At 40.7% G+C, this 20,000-nt stretch overlaps 2 protein-coding genes across 3 annotated transcripts in view; both read left to right on the top strand.

The window, feature by feature from the left end:
* LOC143037857 (regulator of G-protein signaling 7-like) overlaps nt 1–7,683 on the top strand; it is a 192,063-nt gene extending 184,380 nt beyond the window's left edge. For both annotated transcript variants that reach the window (XR_012967525.1, XM_076206439.1), the window contains one exon: nt 1–7,683. This exon is cut by the window's left edge and continues 1,870 nt beyond it. The gene's annotated coding sequence lies outside the window, so the exon portion shown is untranslated.
* Nucleotides 1–20,000, top strand: part of LOC143038165 (UDP-glucosyltransferase 2-like) — an 86,529-nt gene that overhangs the window by 430 nt on the left and 66,099 nt on the right. The window contains exons 2-7 of the mRNA XM_076207184.1: nt 1,066–1,139; nt 3,415–3,541; nt 4,164–4,412; nt 7,264–7,448; nt 11,606–11,701; nt 14,655–14,771. Coding sequence (XP_076063299.1) covers nt 1,066–1,139; nt 3,415–3,541; nt 4,164–4,412; nt 7,264–7,448; nt 11,606–11,701; nt 14,655–14,771 — 848 coding nt within the window. The remainder of the gene's footprint in view (nt 1–1,065; nt 1,140–3,414; nt 3,542–4,163; nt 4,413–7,263; nt 7,449–11,605; nt 11,702–14,654; nt 14,772–20,000) is intronic.

Here is a 20,000-nt window from a genome sequence, read left to right as displayed (position 1 = left end):
GTGATGCAAGGGAGAGAGTGGTAGAGTTTGCTCGGGGTTAGCGAGTTCGATAGAAGGGAGTCCTCGGGAGGTGAAGTGAGGCACGGGCGAGGCTAGAGCGGGGAAGCCAATTGGGTTTCAGGTCATGACGTATCAATGGAGAGAACGAGCCTTGATTGTTCAATATAATCAGCCGGGACGCGAGACGAGTAAGTTGTATTCCAGATTGTAGGAACGGTGAGCAGGACGTTAGGAGAGTCAGACGGGACGGGTTGAGGCTAGAGTAAAGGACTTCTTCAGGGAGCGAGGCTAAAGTGAAAGACAGCAGCAGCAGCAGCATGCATCGTACAGGGAGCCCATGATTTCTCCGGCACAAAAGTTCCCTTCCCTCCTTTGGATCATTCTCCCCTTTGTTGAAACGCCTTTCATCCTCCTTCACGATCTTGTCTACGATCACCACAGACCCCCTTCTCCCTCCCGAAGTCAGGGCTGACACTACCTATCAGTAGTGCTTTCAACTACTACCAACTCACGGTTGTCTAGCTATGCATATCTCTACCTCCTGCAACAGGACAGCAGCCCACAAAACTACCCTTGGACTAATCTTCACTCGTTCTTCTCCTCCCCCTCCTCCTCCTCCTCCTCTATTCGTCAACTAAGAATGATAAACTATGATCGGCGTGCCGGAGAGATCGAGAGCTCCTGTTTACACATCCTTTGCCAAGACCTTTACCCCCTTCATAGAATTCGCCTAAGACCTATAGTTGCTGTTGTTGTTGTTGTTGTTGTTGTTGTTTCTATGCGGACCAATCTAATGATAGCTTAGGAAGCTAGTATGATCAGAAAGAAGAGTGGGAACGTTAATCGAGGCAGTGAGCAACAGTCGCCGACGCCGAAGAAGAAGAAGAAGAAGATCGCATCTCGCGAAACAGTCAGTGAACGAACTTCGACGACCACGCTGCTACCGACTCTGCAGTGACGTCATCGGTTAATGACGTCACCCCGAAGTCAGACCACGAGGTGAAGCACCTGATGGAGGAACTCTTCACAGAATTGAGTCTGGTTATCGTCAATCGGGTTTTACAGCTGACAGTCGGACCCTTGTGGATTCCTCAATTCTGGTCAAGAGATCCCTCGGCCCGTGGGTCGAGAGCTGCGAGGTTTGTCTTCTGCAGTGGTGAGCGAGGTAAACGGTTATAGTCACGTCCCAACGAGGCAGGGATTCATGGAGTGGCCATGACCGACCGGCCGCGGTAATGGGACTTGGCCCTCGCCCTGCGTGCCAAGTCTCCTTTCCCAAACCTCTTCAGCTCGCTCACCCTCACAGGCACACACTCACACATACATACACACACACACACGCACACATACATACACACACACACACACATACGAACACACACATACACATACATGCACACACACACAAACACACATACGAACACACACATACATGCACACACATACATGCACACGCACACACACACACATACACACACACGTATAAACACACACACACACACGTATAAACACACACACACACACACACAGACGCACATTCGTGCACACATCGCAGACTATGCATACACTCACCGGACACACACACACACACACGTTAGTTTGTGCATGTGTAAGGTCACAGCTTACGAGTAATCCATCGATCAGGCCATATGTGATCTCTTGAGCTCTCATCCGGAAGGGAAGTGACTGTTGATCACAAGTCCAACACGTGATCCAAGACCGTGGTGACTCATATCTCCAGCCTGACTCCGTGCAACTCCTGAAAGTTAGTCCACCTCTTCCACCCAGGAACGGACCTTACCCCCAACCCCCCCAGACCTTCTCCTCGCGGTCTTCAGCCTCGCCGGTCGACTTCGGGTGAGACAACGACGCCGACGACTCTTGGCTCAAAATCTCGAACTCGCGTTCCCCTCCTTCTGATTGTTCTCCGCCATTTTGTGCAAATATTTCCTGCTTCTTTTGTTTGAAAGCGTATCATGGCCAGAAGATGGTATCTGTCTACACCATAGGGCTAAATAGCATAATTATATTCTGTCCATAGTATGACGAAAAGAAAGAAAGAAGAAGAAGAAAAAATAATAATGTTTGCAGAAGTTGTCATGTTCCAATAACGTTTTCATCGAGAGAAGCCATCCGTTACTCTCCCTTTGTCCAGATTCGATGGCCAAGATTACCATTTTTTATTGTACACTACGACGAACCTTTACTCCCAAACGAAGTTAAGAATGTTAAGAGGGATTATTTTAACATTTTTGCTGCCTGAAAACAGGGGACTGTTAAATACTCTATCAACCCCGAATATCCCTTTCATGCTTAAGGAAAGGATATGTCCAAAATCTTCCCAACTTTACACTTGATACAGTGTTTTCACGATGTCATCTTGTCGCACACGAGTTGCCAAATTTTAGTTTATACATACATATATACATGCATAAATACACAAACACTATATATATATATATATATATATATATATATATGTATGTATTTACATATATGTATATATATATATATATATATATACATGAGAAAGTGAAATATATATGTATGTATATATATATATACATACATATATATATATATATATATATATATATATATATGTATGGATGGATAGTATATATACATATATGTACATATATTGATGTATATATGCATATTAACGTATATCATGTTGCATTTTATATAATCATTGCCAGAACAAATCAACAACAAAACGTCGAGGTCATAAGCATAGAAATTCCACGTGAATCGTATTCATTCTTCCATAAATAAATAAAACTGATAATCATCATCTATTCACATTAATTGTCTTGGAAGATTATGTCATCGTGGGACTTTGACCTCACAATATTTTTATTTTCATTTTTTTTTTTTTTTTTTTTTGCGTGTGCACTCTAATTTCCTGAGATCCTTGTTAACGTACAAAGTAAAAAAAAAAAATAAAATAAAATTGACCTGAGCATTTGAGAGACTATTGAAGTGTGGTATATAAATGTAAATTTGGAATGACTATATAGAAAGTGGTACATACATGTAAAGTTTTAATCTTTTTAGAACTGAAGATAGCTTTTGTTCCTTTTGAAATAGTATAGCTTCCGGCGGCACTTAGATTAATGTTTATAGCAGAGACCGTAGATGTCCACTGTTGATGGAATATGTACATAGTTTTTGTAAATATCTCTTTGGTTGTTTACACATATTTTACAATGAAAATATTAATTGAAGCTTTTTGGTCTCCCCTTCCTTGCTCTATGATGGTAATAATACAGTTCTCTTGATAATGCACAATCAGAAAGTCCTGATAGGCCAACACAACAAACAGGGATTTTCTTGTGACACAAACGAGTCCTTTACTCGACGTAACTGAAATACCTCTTGGTTTTTTAACCCACAAAGGACATGTTCACGCAGACACCCGTGTATTTTGTTGACCTGCGGGCAAGATCGGGGCTTAACAGGGGCCGTTTTCTTGTCCTTCTCATGCAGACTATCCCTCAGTCCTTGCCTGCGTCCATTCCCGACTACATCTCTTCGCATAGTCTGTCACGGCGACTCTGTCGATAACAAACCTCACTATATGGCAATAAGTTACGACGGTGTTGCCATAACCTGAGGGTTTATTATTATTGACAGAGCCGCTGGGTGGGACTAGTATGGAGCAGACTCGAGGCGTTGCCTAGGCAATGACTGAAACCATGTCCTTAATCACCCCCAAACATAAATACACGGTCTTGCCCCCCCTAACCTTTTTTTTTTCCTTTGTAGTTAAAATCCTAAGGCAAATTTTCAATCTCTGTAAGTTAGACACTTCTCTTGTGATTCAAAAGTCCCAAACTGCACCAGGCTACTTTTTCTGGTGACATACAAGTCTTTCTTTAGCAAAAGTAGGTTCCTATTCAGTTGAAAGCTGAGACGCATCTTCACCCTCGTTCTTGTAAACATCTCATTTCACCCAACAAACATGTTTCCATGGCAACATATTAAATGTGTCCATATCATTCATCTCATGTTTTTTCACAATTATAAGTTTCACGCTTTCATGTAAATACAGATTTAATGTTGTGCGATCGCCTAACTCGCCATACGCCCTTCTTCATTTTTGCGACGAATCAACGGAATCAAAATATTAATACAGGGTTGCAAGCTTTCCAGAATCCCAGTATCCAAAGGATATGGCAAAGGGAGGACTGTTCGCCAAATGATCCCGTTCTTGCTTCGGAGGGGTCGCTGCTGGTTGAAAAGGATCTGGGGCCGAGAGCTAGGAGCTGACACAGGGCAGGAAATTGAGGCTTCCGCCATCCTACGTCAAGAATATTCTGAGACTTCCGTGATGTGCGCCGCTTTCACGGCTGCGCGGTGTGCCGTGGGATGTCTGACGGGATCTCATCCGGGCACTGCATGGTTCGCAAGTGCAGTCTTATAACGGATTTCAAACGTCGAGTCTCCGGTATTACCATAAAACGGGGAGGGTTTTGAGGAATCATATCAGGATACAAATCTTTCCGCTTATATCATGTTAAAGATGTGGAATGCTGTATCAGAAATTCAATCGTTTTTGTGATATGAAAGTAGTACAACACTAGAAGATACGACACAGAAGATATTGACCTGGTTTTTTCGCTTGTGCATAAAGGGTTCAGTTGCAGGATTGCTGAACATTCGAAGACCATACCGAGTGACTTACCCTCTTATCCTAAATTCCAACTTCTTATCAATCCAAATTGACTCCTTCACTTTACCTTTCTATGTCTTAATACATCTCCCTTTTTTTCCACATATTGTGCCAACTCATCCCAATTTACGGTACAGTTTTATTTTTATTTTTTTCAAGATGTTACAATACTCATCCATTGTTCACGTTAATTTCAACAGCAATAGATGCAGATGTGACTCACAAAATTGCCCCCCCCCCCCACACACAGACACAAGGAGTCAATGGGAACTCCACAAACACGAAGAAACCTCTCTAGCAAATCCAAATCATGGGAACCCAAAGGGAATAGAAATCCTTTTATTGGCTTAGAATCTTTTCACAGCCATTTAATGGAATGAGAGACTGAGGCAAAGGCGTGACATGTTAGTCATTCGCATAAGCTGAAGACAACCGAAAATAGGTAGTCACAGTCGCTGGAATCGAAATAAAAATTGTATTGCAAACACGCCAGTGCCGCAAGTCATCAGTCGTTTGTAGATGTAGCACTAGGAGACTAACTTCACATTCGTGGATAGCAAAAGCAAGTCACTTGAATCTTCAGCTAGCCATTACTTAGTTATAGTCTTATACGTGGTCACGTTATCACCCTGGGGCACTTTCAACTTCACCTCGTTACATACTTTGGACTATGGACTACCTAGAAAAGATCATCCGCTTGCATGGGATCGGTCTTTGTGGGAGAGAAGCCTGTACAAAGATTAAAAGATTTTTGTGTATAAAAGGGGACTATTGCCGCAGCGCCTTTGTATCAACATCTGACTCAACGGTATTTGAAGACACAGATGATTATCACGTGAAGGCGTGCGAACAACAGTTTTGAACAAAGACTCAACCAGTGCAGTAGTCTGATTCCTCATAACCAAACTGTTCGCCTCATGGCGTCTCTGGCATCGGCAGCAAGAAGAAACCACTGAAGGGCTTTTATCCGAGATCACTTCTTTTTATAAAAGTAATGGTGTTATATTGACCCCAATAATTAACCTTGAACGCGGTCATAAGGCACCTTCAGCCAGTGTAATCAGTCTCCTCGGACCTGATTGGTAATTTTAGTGAAATTGTGAGTCAGATGTCATCATCACGATCCTCCGACCTAGCTTGACCTCAAATGTTTTGGTTCACAAGTAATCAAACTTCCACTCGGCCATTCTCCTTCCAACACATGCATGCCTACAAATCCTTTCAGAGTCCTCTTCAGGCGCTTACACCACCATGCATGAGCTCCAGACGTTCACATAATGTGGGATGCTTCATTTCACAGCTAGGGAGCACATAGAAATGTATTTCCAGTACACTCCATTCAAACAACTTCTACACTTACCCCCTGCCCCTTTTCCACCTGTGTTACCTCAACTGTCAGTCTGGATAGATCTAAGTTCTGTGGGTTCCTAACTTGCTGAAGGGGTCTAGTACGGCGACACTGATTGTGGCTAAGGATGAACCACCCGATTAGGTGATTGGCGACTGATATGTCGGTATTTAGCTCCATGGCTCAGGACAAGATTAACGAAATGAGCATCCCTAATACTCAACGATCCTTTCATTCCCCGTGACTTGAGAGGAGACAGCCGTCGGTTTGGCCCTGTTGTTGCCATACACGTCTTACATTCTTTTCTCTGACCTCAAGAAAATGATGTTGAGGTAAAACATCCACAGTAAAAGCACGAAAAGTCTAGAGATATCTAATCTTATCACTGTTGTGTTTTATGTGAGATGTTATATTCCGGATTCCAACTTGATAAAGAAAATTATTTCAGAGACAAAAGGTTATATACCATGATGCATACCAGCAACCTTCCAAAAATAAGTATTAATCGTTATGTCCCAACACAAGCAAAGTATGAGGAGAGAACAATGTACACATATCCACGTAAATTGACCGAGAACTCCATATCGGGACAACAACCCCAATGCTCTATCACATACAGGTGTATCGACACCTGCCCTTGCTGTGTCGTATCAGATCTGTCCCTAAATACCCCCACCTGCACAGTAAATAGTCATCATTATCTTACACATTTTTTTTAGTTTCATTTAGTACTTGCCTTTCTTTTTTCCTTCACCAATTCACACCGACTAACGCTCTTTCCCACACACATTTCCTTCCACGACCTCTATGCAAGAACGGCTTCTTGGAGTTCCTCAGAGTGTACCTGTCCTCGCACCCTGCCTGCTACTAAAGGCCTTTTCATCATCATTAGGCAACTATACAATGAGTGATATTGCGAGTTGTTTCATTACGGACAATCATGATTATCCCAGTACTTTCAAAATCAACCGAAGGTCCTATACATTCTTAGAGGATATTTGGTAAAAACCGACATGGTCGAATTGAAAGTACTTGAACACTATCAATTAATATTCAAAGAGGACAGACTCCTTGAAGGGCCTTGTATCATCCTTAAACTACCCGTCGTTCATGTTTCAAGGGCGTTCTTATGCCCAGAGGAGGCCATTCTTTGTCCCCAATTCCTAACCCTTTACCTCTCCTCGCCCCTCCCGTCACTCGTCAGACGCCCTACCTGTTCCAAACGCAGCGACCCCTGCAGGAAGCAAGAACTCGGTGGCACTAGGAGACAATGAAATCGTCATTCGGCTTCTAGTGCTGAGAGAAGACGATCCCCCCGATCTACTTCTCACTCCTCCAGAACAGCTGTTGGGACAGGGAAACCCACGTCAGGGAGGGGAGTGTGCGCACGCGCAGCACAAGTACAAGAATCCACACTTCGCTTCGGTAAAAAAAAAAAGTAAAACATGTGACAAAAGTCGTTTGCAAAAGGGGGTAACAAAAATCCGGGTTGTCTATCAGGCGAGTGTGGACGTAAAACAAAAAAATCTATCGGACATGGGAAAGTTTCTGCATCTGCACGACTTCTGTGTCGTCGAGGAAGCTCACACTGAGCCTAAGACCCTCGTACCACACTCGAGTGGAGTTCAAAGCTTCTACCTTATGACCAAGAGGCCACCCCTCCCTCCCTTCCTCCCCAACAGCTACTCTGGAGAAGAATTTCATTCTTATCTGAGCTAAATAGATGCTGCGTTACAGAATCACTCTCTGTGTCGAGAACAATTTAGGACAATACTTCCATGCTGGACCAAGTCTCCCCCCCCCCCGCCCCCCGTTGGTTCATTTGAAAAACGTTGTCCAAACAACGGAAATAACCGTCAAGCGAAAGCAGATTATATCTTCTCAGCAATTTGTGGTTCTGAATGGACGCACATAGTTTCATATTGTAAATATTGTCATTTTATCATAAATGTATCTTGCATAATTCATCTGAACTCTAAGGATTATATGACGATGACGATAATAATAATCAATAATTAATGATAATAATAATAATAATAATAATAATAATAATAATAATAACAATAATAATAATAACAATAATAATAATGATAATAAAAATAACAAAAATAATAACAAGGACCACGATGATTATAAAAGGATGATAACAACATTGGCAATTGTAATAAAGATAATGGTTATAACAATAATAATAACAATAATAACAGGTATTATAATAATGACAATGACTGTGAGGATAATAATAATAATAATAATAATCACAATAATAATAATAATAATAATAATAATAAAAACAACAATTATAACGATAAAACTGGTAACAATGATAACGATTATTATAATAATAATGATAGTAATAATAATAATAAAATAATAATAGTAATGATAATAATGATAATAATAATAATGGTAATAATAATATCAACAATAACAATAATGACGTTTTGTCACGTTACTCTAGTCTACGAACATTTTGTGATGATACTGAAAAGCTTTCGTCAGATGGACCAATGACCTTCTAAGGTATTCTCCCTAGCTAGTTATTTTAAGGGTGTAATTAATTCAAAAATACTCTTGTTGATAACCGACCACTACAATAAGCGTCTGATTCGCGAGTCAGGGAACCGCGTCGTGGGACAGAGTCCTCACACCGGACAACTGTTGCCATTTCGCCCCGCGTGGAGACGATGGGGTTGGAAGGATAAATACACGCAACGTTATTTACAGCCCAAGCCTTTCATTCCATATCCTATGCACACCTTCAAAGATTGCATGTTTACAGGTAAGTATGATGTATTACAACTTGGGAAGAAGAAAGTTACCTCCTTGTTTGTGTATATTTACGTGGACATTGTTCGTGTAGGAAGTACTGAACAACGAGACTTTCAAACTAAAACAAGAAGAACAAAAATCATAAAGTGAAAATTTAAATATATCTAATTTCTGTTAATTTCTTGCAAAGTAGACCATCTAAATAACCATTCTAGAAAAGACACTATAAAACAGTCAAATGCGTGGATGCTCATTCTTAAAGAATGCTCATTCCTTGATTACAAATGTAACAATGTCTCTCATAAGGCGCGCTGTGACTTCCATCGCCGCGCAAATTTGATATTTTGTCACTCGTTTCTTTTGCCTTCTTGTTTACTCATGTAAACTGTATTTACTTTACTAATCCTAAACACAATATCAAAAGACCACTTTCCCAACGTTCCTCCAAATCCTTCAGCCTCCAAATATTCCAAAAGGCCAAGCCTCTATGGATTTCTTGACCAAAATAGTTTTTGGCCAAAGTAAGCAACCATGATGCATCACCTTATCCCAAAACTGAAAGGATCTATGCTGGATTTTATTATGTGGTCTATGAGATTCTACTCTGACAATCTTGGGTAAAAGGTTAAATTTCTTTAGATGTTCTATACTCATCGACGTTTCTACGCGCGACAAAGGTAAGAAAATATATAGAAAAATCACACACGTCACATACCACACAGAGTTACTTGAATCAAAGCCTTTGAAAAATATTGTAAAAGAAGTCTTATTTGATCAAGAAACTCCGCTTGTTACAAGCAACAAGTGTTCAAGATGTTTGCTGCTGTCGTAACCAAATACATAATCAACTGCATGAAGTTCAGACATTTACAAATAAATGATTATAGGCTACTAATACAATTCCCATTAAATGACTGATATAGAGTAAAGTACCCTTTATTTTATTTTATATTTATCATTATCATTATTATTATTATCTTTTTTTTTTTTTTTTTTTTTTTTTTAGAAGAAGAAGAAGAAGAATAAAGATCTTGTGAATGACAAAGGAGGAGTATAAAGAATCATACCCAGGAAACAAATTGGAAAGAGAATTCTTCATCTACAATTTTTTTCCTTAAATAATCTTATCCAGCCGGACAACCAATTCCAATACTGATTTTTCCAATGAATACATATGCTTTATCGAACGGTGAGTCCACCGGAGATGACTTAAGTCGTCCGGATGAGGAATGGTTAAAACCAAGCACCCTTTGGAAATAAGCTGCAAGATCCTGGGAGGAGGAACCGTCTGTAGCAGGAACTGTCGACAATGTCTCTGTCGTCACTCCAAGTAGCGCCTTGGCCTTGATGGACTACTTTGCTGCCTCGAGTCAGACTGAGACAGGATTAGATTTGCGAGTCTGTCCATTGCCACACTCCTCGTAAGTTTAGCCAATTTTATCTCCCCCTAAAATGAACTGGGCTTTCTCACAACGACCTGCACGACGAATTCTCCTCCTACTGAACAAAAATCGAAGGAAATTCTCCGACCAATGAAAATAAACTCTGATGTATAGTTTTGCTCTTCCTGTAGAAACCTATATGCCCTGCATATCACTTCTATAAACTATTCCCAGAAGTGGTTACACGGTCTCTAAAAATCAAATCACCGAGCGCATTTCAGCAAAGCCTATCAACGAATGCCATCACATAGTGATAATAATAATAATAAAAAAAAAAACATAAATGGCACACGTATTTCATCAACATCTACCTATTTTTCTCTCTTTTTAAGATACAGGGTATTCTACCATTCGGTTGACAGCACATCGTAACAAGCTGGTGATCACTACGAAAATGTCATGACGGCTTCAATTTATTTTAGCTGCCTTCAGTAGTGTACTTACTGTAACTCTGATTTAGTGTTTTCTTCTTGTTTTTATTACATGTTTAGACACACACACATACACACTCATTTTAGATAAATATATATACATATATATATTGTACATACACACACTGATCGACAGTGCAGTGGTACTGTTCTTGACTGCTAATACACCGATCCGAGTTCGAGTCTTGCCCAAGCACATTGAACCAGCACTCTAAGACTGATGGGCAAGAAGTTGGGTGTGCGTGTATGCAAGGTCACAGCATTACCCATAGATCAGGCCATATATGAACTCTGATCTTCCATCCGGGAAGGTAACTGCTGCCGATCACATGACTAACCCGTGATCTAAGGTCGTGTTGAATTGCACGCAAACACACACACACACACTACACGAGGACAACAGATGATAAGATGTCAAGATGAATAGCAGTAACTAGCGGAGTTCCTCAAGGTTCAGTGCTTGCACCAATAAGATTTCTTGTCGATGTCACTGACATAGTGGAATGTATGACAAGCTATGTTAACATGTTTGTTGATGATGCAAAAATCATAAGAGTGGAAGACGAGAAGACCTGTAGGCCATTGCTAAAATATCTAGATACTCTTTTTGCATGGATACAAGAATGGGAAATAAATTTCAATTCTAAAAAATTGCAAAGTACTGAAAAAGGGCAATAGTTACTACAGACCATCTTTTAACTATTCCGTAGGAAGTGACCCTATTACAAAAGTAAAAGGGGAGACAGATTTTGGAGTGTTGGTAAAAGACAACCTGTCATACGACAAACATATCGGAAAGACTGTGGGAGAGACGTACAGACTACTGCAAAAGATTAAAACGGATTTTCAATATATGTATGAAGGGATAATAAAAAAACTCATCGAAACTCTGATATGTCCAAGACTGGAATATTCGTCTCTGGTATCGTCCCCACAGTGTAAGAGTATAAACAAGATCGAGAAAATACAAAGGACATCAACCATAATGGTTCCCAGCCTGACAAGTAAACCATATCAGGAAGGACTAAAAGCAGTAGGTCTCCCAACTTTGAAAGATCAAAGGGAAAGAGGTGACATGATTAGAGTATTCAGGTCACTGACAGTAGAGATATCCTGATTAAGGATAGGAGGGCTTTAAGAGGTCATGAAAATAAATTTAGGAAAACTACATGTTGAAAGGATGTGGAGAAATACAATTGTCCATATAGATGCATGAATACTTGGAATGACCACTGACAACACCGGTTTAAGTAAGAAAATTAAAAAAAACAAGCCAAACCGTAACAAGAGGAACACATTCGAAAGGTGATACTCAGCAAGCACACAGTTAGAAAGTTTCCAGTCTAACCACAATCAGGGAAATCTTTCTGTGCCCTGAGCTCTAGACAAAAGCAAAAAACAGAGCGAGAGCGAAAACTCACTCGCCACTCCTCCTCATTGTCAACTCTGACGAGCTTTCAGGCAGACACTCTACCCATCCCTATCTTCTACATCAGTGTTGTCCAAACATTTTCGCCAATTGTACCCTTTATTACTGTTAACAAACTCAGTTTTATTTAAGATAATGTAAATAATATATAAATTATATGTGTGTGTGTTCCTTGTTTGTTCACATACCCATCCCTCCGCTCCCTCTCTCTTTTGCCTTCAAAGAACATGGAATGTTTCTGTTGTGTGTGATTCACCATGGTCTCGGATCACGTGTTAGACTCGTGATCGACAGTTATTACCTTCCCGGAAGAGAGCTCAGACCTCATATATGACCGATCTATGGGTAATGTTGTTACCTTACACGCACACACACACCCAACTCCCCGCCCATGAGAGTTGGAATAACGACTCGCAGCGTAGCGATACTGAAATTATTTTAGCCCTGGGCGGGATTCGAGCCCGGACCGCCGTAGTGGCTTCCGGGAACTCTACCACTGCGCCACGAGTCGTGTGTGTGTGTGTGTGTGTGTGTGTGTGTGTGTGTGTGTTCCTTGTTTGTTCACGTACCCTTATGATCTATGTTGCGTACCCCCAGGGGTACGCTAACCCTAGTTTAGACAACACTGTTCTCCATGACCACACAAATAGGAATATTTCTGTGGGAGGTTATTTTTGGGTCGTGAGATTAGACTTGAATCAAAAGTTCATTGTGACTTCATTGTAAGACTTGCTCCGACTAAAAGTTCGACGTGAGAATACGCTTATTACAGTTTGGAGAAGACGACAGGCAATGTGGCATTTCTATGTGAAGAGAACTATATCTCTATCAGCTTGCATTGATATGTAGACTGCTCTTAATTTTGTAATAATGGAGGTTTTGTGTACGTTACTCTTTGTTTTATTTTTGTTTCTTAAACTCGTTTCCTCCCGTTAGAAAATTAACAGTAAAAGAGACAAATTGACATTATCACTAAGGCATACGATATAAGTGCATATAGTATTGAACCTAAATCTTGTATGCATCTAAGTCCTTACGACATACTCTTGGTCATAATTATCTAAATGTAATCTTGTCTATCAACTACTTTCAAAAGCTGTCACCGTTTTAGTTATAAACGATGTTTATTTCTTGTCACCCATAATTACATCAAGTCGACTGATAATATTTTCAGTAACACCCTGCATTTTTCTAAACATCTACAATAAAACTTTCTGAAATAAACTTTATCAAACACTGTTCTTGACACGGAGACTATCACAAAGGGGCTAAGGTTTGTGTCGTTAATCCCATCGCTATGATGGAGATGCCACAAAGATGAATGAATTAGTCTGCTGGGATTCAGAAAGAGTGGAGAAGCGTTTCACTCAAGACAGGGTACAGCCTCTCCACGGAGAAAACGGTCACAATAAGAAAGTGGGTGGTCGTCATTGGTTGCAAGATCTTGTGATCCTGTCTTGTCGTATGCTTGTCACAAGATATCTTGTGTAAGGTCACGACTCCCCAGAGGAGCAATTGATTATCAGAGTAGACCCTTTCTTGAAAAGATTAGATAAACAATCAGCCTTAGCAACGACCAACTACCACCTGATGCATTACGAGCGCACACGGCTTGTCTCCTGGATGGTGACCCTGCTCACAGGGTCATATCTGAAGAGACAACCCAGAAGGGGGCACGCTGCGAGATATGGCTGAGCAATTGATTATCAGAGTAGACATTTTCTTGAAAAGATTAGATAAACAATCAGCCTTACCAACGACCAACTACCACCTGATGCATTACGAGCGCACACGGCTCGTCTCCTGGATGGTGACCCTGCTCACAGGGTCATATCTGAAGAGACAACCCAGAAGGGGGCACGCCGCGAGATATGGCTGTATCGGATGGATCTCGTCTGACTTTAAACGATAGGGATAGATCGGGAGTTTACCTGAGAGCTTTCGAGGAGTTTGTCTCCATCAACTCACTGACTAAATCAGTGATTGTTGTGGACGTTTACTGTAACCTATATTTTTGACGCCAAGCAGCTTTATCTGTGCCTCCTCTGTTAACTCTGAACATCCCGATCTTTGAATCTTCACTGCAGGCAGAGGGCACTGCCAGCTGCGTTTAATCGCCTGAACAAAAATACACCGAAGGATTAAATCAAAATAAGTTTAACCCGTCGGGGTGTATAGGATTTCCCCTCCCCCAGCACTGAATGAAGTATTTTCACAAAACCAGAGTATAAGTCGAATATAGATATTAAAGGGAATGTCAAACCAAGAAAAAATCCTAGAGCTAAATAAAATCATCACGGAATAAAAAGAAAAAAATGGTTACCAAGACGGTGATGCATGAAATGGTCTGGCGACAGCAAGCAAGGTTAGTCATGCGCACGCCCGCCCGCCGGCAGGGTCAAGTTCAGATTGGCTCTGCCGTTGAAGATGTGACGTCAAGTCGATTTGAAAGCTGTTTGACTGCCAATGCGCACGCGCGCGCTTTCTCTGCCCGACCTCCTGCCCTAGCACATGGCAACACGCTCTCCCACTCATACGAACACATATTCACACGCAGGCGGTGTCTGGAGCAGCACAACCTGCCCAGCCAAGATCAACACCCACCCACCCATCAACCCACGGTCAGGCTAGTCCGGTCTCCCCTCCCCACACAAGAGGTTACAACCACGGCAAGGTAATCGTTCAGATATAATTGATTTTTCGTCGATCACGAGCCGATGATACTGTGAAAGTGTGTACAATTACTTCGCAAACATTTTCAGTCCTGGGGGGGGAATCGTTTCGGTCAGACAGCGTCTCGTTACGATCGCTTCACGTACAGTGACGGTTGATACTGGTTGATAATACTGCAAGGTGGAATTAATAACAGTTCCTATGGACCAAAGGAATATCACACAGTCCCTTGAACACAGCGAGGTAATTAATACATTATTGTAACTGTTTTACGCAAATGAGAAATCGAATTCTGATCTGAAGGGTGTTCCTATTGGCCGAGATTATCTATATGCTGACGTCTGCCTCCTCTGCTGCGTGAAAATATCTGTTCTAAACTGGAGCAGAAGCTATGAAGTACGACAACCGAGTTGAAAGAGATAAATTTTGATGTTACACTTAACTGTATGATCAACGATATCACTGTTGGATCACGAAGCTTGATCATTGACCCTAGTTTGCGCGCGTCACGATAGAGGAGGTCAAGGAAACGTCATCGAAAGGTGGAGAGACGACGGAAGTCACGTTACGTGACGTCACAACGCAGCAAGCTGATGCAGATTGACTCAAATGCCCAAGTGTGTGAACTAAAGTCTGCTGAGTAAATATGTCTAAACGAAATTATCGAAATCTAGAGTTACGATAGCTTATGGGTTAACTCGAGCAAACGAACAAAATATGAATATCGTAGTGTTATGCAGGACAGACATAATCTCTGGCGAATAATAATTTGTTTCAAGAATTATCTAGTTCTTGCATTCGTGACGTGCTGGTGATGAAATATTTCAAAATCACACTGACATTAATTGGGCAACTCATAGCAGTGTAGGTAATCGTTTTATAGATTTTCTCGGTGACAATTATTCAATGCAATATGTAAATCGCGAGGCAAAGATATATAATTGATTAGCCAGGAAAATATGATAACTGACTTAGAAGTTGGCAAAACCATTGCATCTGGTTATCACAGTCCGGCTACAAAATAATTCAAGAACAGACAGTTGTAAGTCTGTAATAGCTGACTTCAGCTCTGACAAAAGCTTCATCCCATAGACTGAAATGTAAGAAGTGCAGACAGTTGAAGAGATGTGGGAAGTATCTCAAAACACGCTCACTGAATGTAATCACAGCTACAAGCTATTTATGGAAAGTGAACCACCAAATCAAGCTCGCCCAAAATGGTTTGATAAATTGTGAAAAGTATTGCGTAAAATAGATTAAAAAAGGAATTCAAGGGTTCTGAATCTCCTTATGATTATCATCAAGGCTTTGTAACGGCACTGTACCTATCAGAAACTTTGATGTTAAGGGATGAAGGATCTAAGAAGTATGATGGGGCATCCGAGGACATATAGAGTGAAATATGAAAATGCGAGTCAAAAAGCAGGGTATAGAGGGTTGATAAAAAAAAAAAGGACGATTTGGGCATATGGAAAGAATGGGTGAAGAGAGACTAGCAAAAAGCGTGGAAGGCAAAGGTGGATGAAGTGAACAGGAGGGGAAGACCCAGAATGAGAAGGATGGATAGAGTGAAGGTCTTGGGTAAAGAGGAGTGTCTATCGCGCAGGGAAGGGAGTGGGCAGGATAGGTGTAAGTTGTGAGTGGTTGTGAATGGCTGATCAATTGAGGCACCCTGAAGTCATATCTTCTCTACTCTGTAAATTCTGTGAGTGGACAAATGGGGTGGACTACTTTGTAATGGGGTGATGGAGGTATGCCAGTTTCGGCTATCGGGACTTAATTTGGTGCTGCGTCTTGCTGCACTGCTTCTGACTCGAGCAGTAGGCGGGACCCAGGGATGACCCTTCATCCCCAAGGGGTTAAGGATTCTGTATGGGTGACGGTTTGGGTGCTTGCCTTGGCTAGGCTACCCCTTACATGGGGGAAATTGCATTTTGATGCATTATCATTATTGTTGTTATTAATGAAAACGATAATAAAGTTGATAAAGATAATAACAATAACAATTACGATATTGATGATAATGATGATAACCATAATAGTAATAGAAATGATGACAATGATGATAGTAATAATAGTAATAATGACTGATGATAATGATAATAACAATAATGATGCTACTACTACTACTACTAATAATAATAACAACAATAATAATAATAAAAATAATATTAATACTAATAACAATAGTAATAATGTGTGAACATTGTGACGAATGTGGATAGGAGGTAAAGGGAATACTCAAGCGAAACTAGTCAGGAATAAAAGTATTTCCCTCAGCCCGTGTTCCCTTTACCTCCTATCCACAATAGTAATAATAGTAATTATTTATGATTGATAATAATGATAATGATAATAATTAGTAATGATTAGTAATAATAACAAGAACAATAATACTACTAATGATAACTGTAATAATAGTAATGATTGATAATAATGATAATAATGATTAGTAATAATAAGTAATAATAATAATAATAATAATAATACTGATGATAATAATAATAATAATACTGATGATAATAATAATAATAATGATAATGAATAATAGTAATAGTGATAATAATAATAATAATAATAATAATAATAATAATAATAACAACAACAACAATGAACTACATACAGTATACCAAAGGTCCTTCTCCCTTATAAGGGAGGTGGCCGGCAAAGGCGTACACCCACGCTTCACTCGTCCCACACTCATCCAAACAACCATTTGTGTTCCTTTATATACATTTCCCGTTATAGCTTCTTGTGGTTGAGGGGCCCTCCCCTCCCTACCCCTCGCCCACTGCCAGGGTCAGAGGCAATGCAGAATGACGATGATGGTGATCATGACGATGGTGTTTGTGATTATAATGATGATGATTACGGTGATGTTGATGGTGATGATGGTGGTGGTGATGGTTGTGGTGGTGATGACGATTATGATGATGATGATGGCAACGATGACGACGACAACGACAACAGAAAACGAAGACAACAACAACAACAACAACGACAGTACCCATGAAACCAATAACAAGAGAACAACAATTTGGCCAAGCTAAACATCTTTGTCTCCTCTGAGACCTACTTCACGTCCTTGTGGGGGGCTGCCTCACACCCCCACAGTGTGATCCCGCTCGAAGAAGCCCCACCAGAGAGATAAGAGATAATCGTACGACCAAATGCATCACAGCCACTTACGGCGGACGCGTCGAGTGCGGGTGCATCTGCCGTGGCTCCCTGAAGGATAACTCACTGAGATTACAAGGACGTTGACAGGGAATCTGCACGTATATGATGAAGTTATTACTTCAGATCCTTCGCTAACCAGCATGTAACAGGTGCAACTCAATAAGGAAAGGCTGCATCGAGCCAGGTTTAGATGATAAAAGCAGCCTTGTACTTGAATTTTTTATACAAGTTGATATAGTGACTATATATAACTTAGGAAGCGAAAACACTCTTCTTGATACAAGACCAAACAACGGGTGTAGAAACCGGTCATTTCTTTCCTCATGCCTTTGTGTGTGTGTGTGTGTGTGTGTGTGTGTGTGTGTGTGTGTGTGTACGTGTGTGTGTGTGTGTGTGTGTGTGTGTGTACGTGTGTGTGTGTGTGTGTGTGTGTGTGTGTGTGTGTGTGTGTGTGTGTGTGTGTGTGTGTGTGTGTGTGTGGTTCATCATGGTCTTGGATCACGTGTTTGGACTCGTATGACCGATCTATGGGTAATACTGTGACCTTACACGCACACACACCCTCTACTCCCTGCCCAGGCGAGAACTCTAACCACTGCGCCACGAGGTTGTGTGTGTGCGCGTGTATATACAGTATAAGTGTGTGTATGTGTGTAGTTCATGATTGAACATTAAGCCATTTCGTTCTGCCTGGAGGATTTTCAATAAGAGAAATATGAACAAGAAAGACAATATATACATAGCTGCAGGCGGTTGGAAGGTCACATAATAATAATAAATATTCGAGACTGTATTCTAAGGGAGCTTTGTGTTTGTTGCATTCCGTGAGTTGCTTCCCTGGGTGATTCTATACCCACGCGTGGAAACCAGGACCACAGATGTAGCCTCCCTGAATACAAATGACTGGAGCTCTCGCTGTCGTATAAAAGGCCTCCAGGATCTCCAAATGATGGTTGTCATGTAAGGAGTCAACTATCTTTGTATTCTCCACCATTTAGTCGTCTGGAGAGAGAAGTCGTGATCCTTCTCATGTAGACGAAGGTAGACGAAGGTTGCAGTCTTATCGTCCAACCGTAACTTGTCTTTCTTGTTCCTAATTCTGTTATCAAAAATGCTCCAAGATAGAGCGATACTTAGTAACACCCAATCATAATTTACGGTTGTCTTTCGTTTTCACTCCCGAAGGAAGTAAGACGCAGTTAGAAAGATGGAGTCTATAAGTGAAAGACTTATTTCTAACTCGATGTGCCTCATGGAAAAGTTTCTGTCTGCATTTACCAGGGACCTCAAGATGTCCAATCAGCTACCATTTGTCGATGCAATACACACACACACAAACACACAGTACATATATATATATATATATATATATATATATATATATATATATTTATATATACATACATATACATATATATGCATCCATATATACATACATATACATATATATGCATCCATATATACATATATATATATATGTATATATGTGTGTGTGTTTGTGTATATATATACACATATATACATATATATATGTATATATATGTGTGTGTGTGTGTTTGTATATATATATATATACATACATGTGTGTTTGCATATATACACACATATATATATATATACATATATATATGTATATATATATTCATTTATTTATATGTATATAATTTGCGTGTTTGTGTGTGCGTGTGTAAGTGCATATATACAGTAGATATGAGAGAGATCTTTTGGTTTTACTACTAGTGCAAGCATTACACTGGTTGCTGCTGCCGTTGTGCATTGCAAGTGGCAGTCTCACTGCAACACGTTTGAAGTGTGACGCCAGGGTGCCGGTACGCGGTAATGCAAGCGTGAGGAGGGCGGTTGGGGTGGGTGGGCGATACGTGATGCGTTGCCGCGTTATCAAGGCAGCACCCAGGTCGGCCGAGGGGACACCCTCCCCCCACTTCCCGGGTAATCTTGCACGCATACAACCCACATGGCCGGAAACCATTAACACTTGAAACCGTCCGAGATGTCCTAATTTTATTCTGATTGATGCTGCTGCTGCTAC

Source organism: Oratosquilla oratoria, chromosome 23 (assembly GCF_046742065.1).
Source record: "Oratosquilla oratoria isolate Oo_2021 chromosome 23, ASM4674206v1, whole genome shotgun sequence".
Classification (NCBI taxonomy): Eukaryota; Metazoa; Arthropoda; class Malacostraca; order Stomatopoda; family Squillidae; genus Oratosquilla; species Oratosquilla oratoria.
This window is presented reverse-complemented; position numbering and strand designations above follow the sequence as displayed.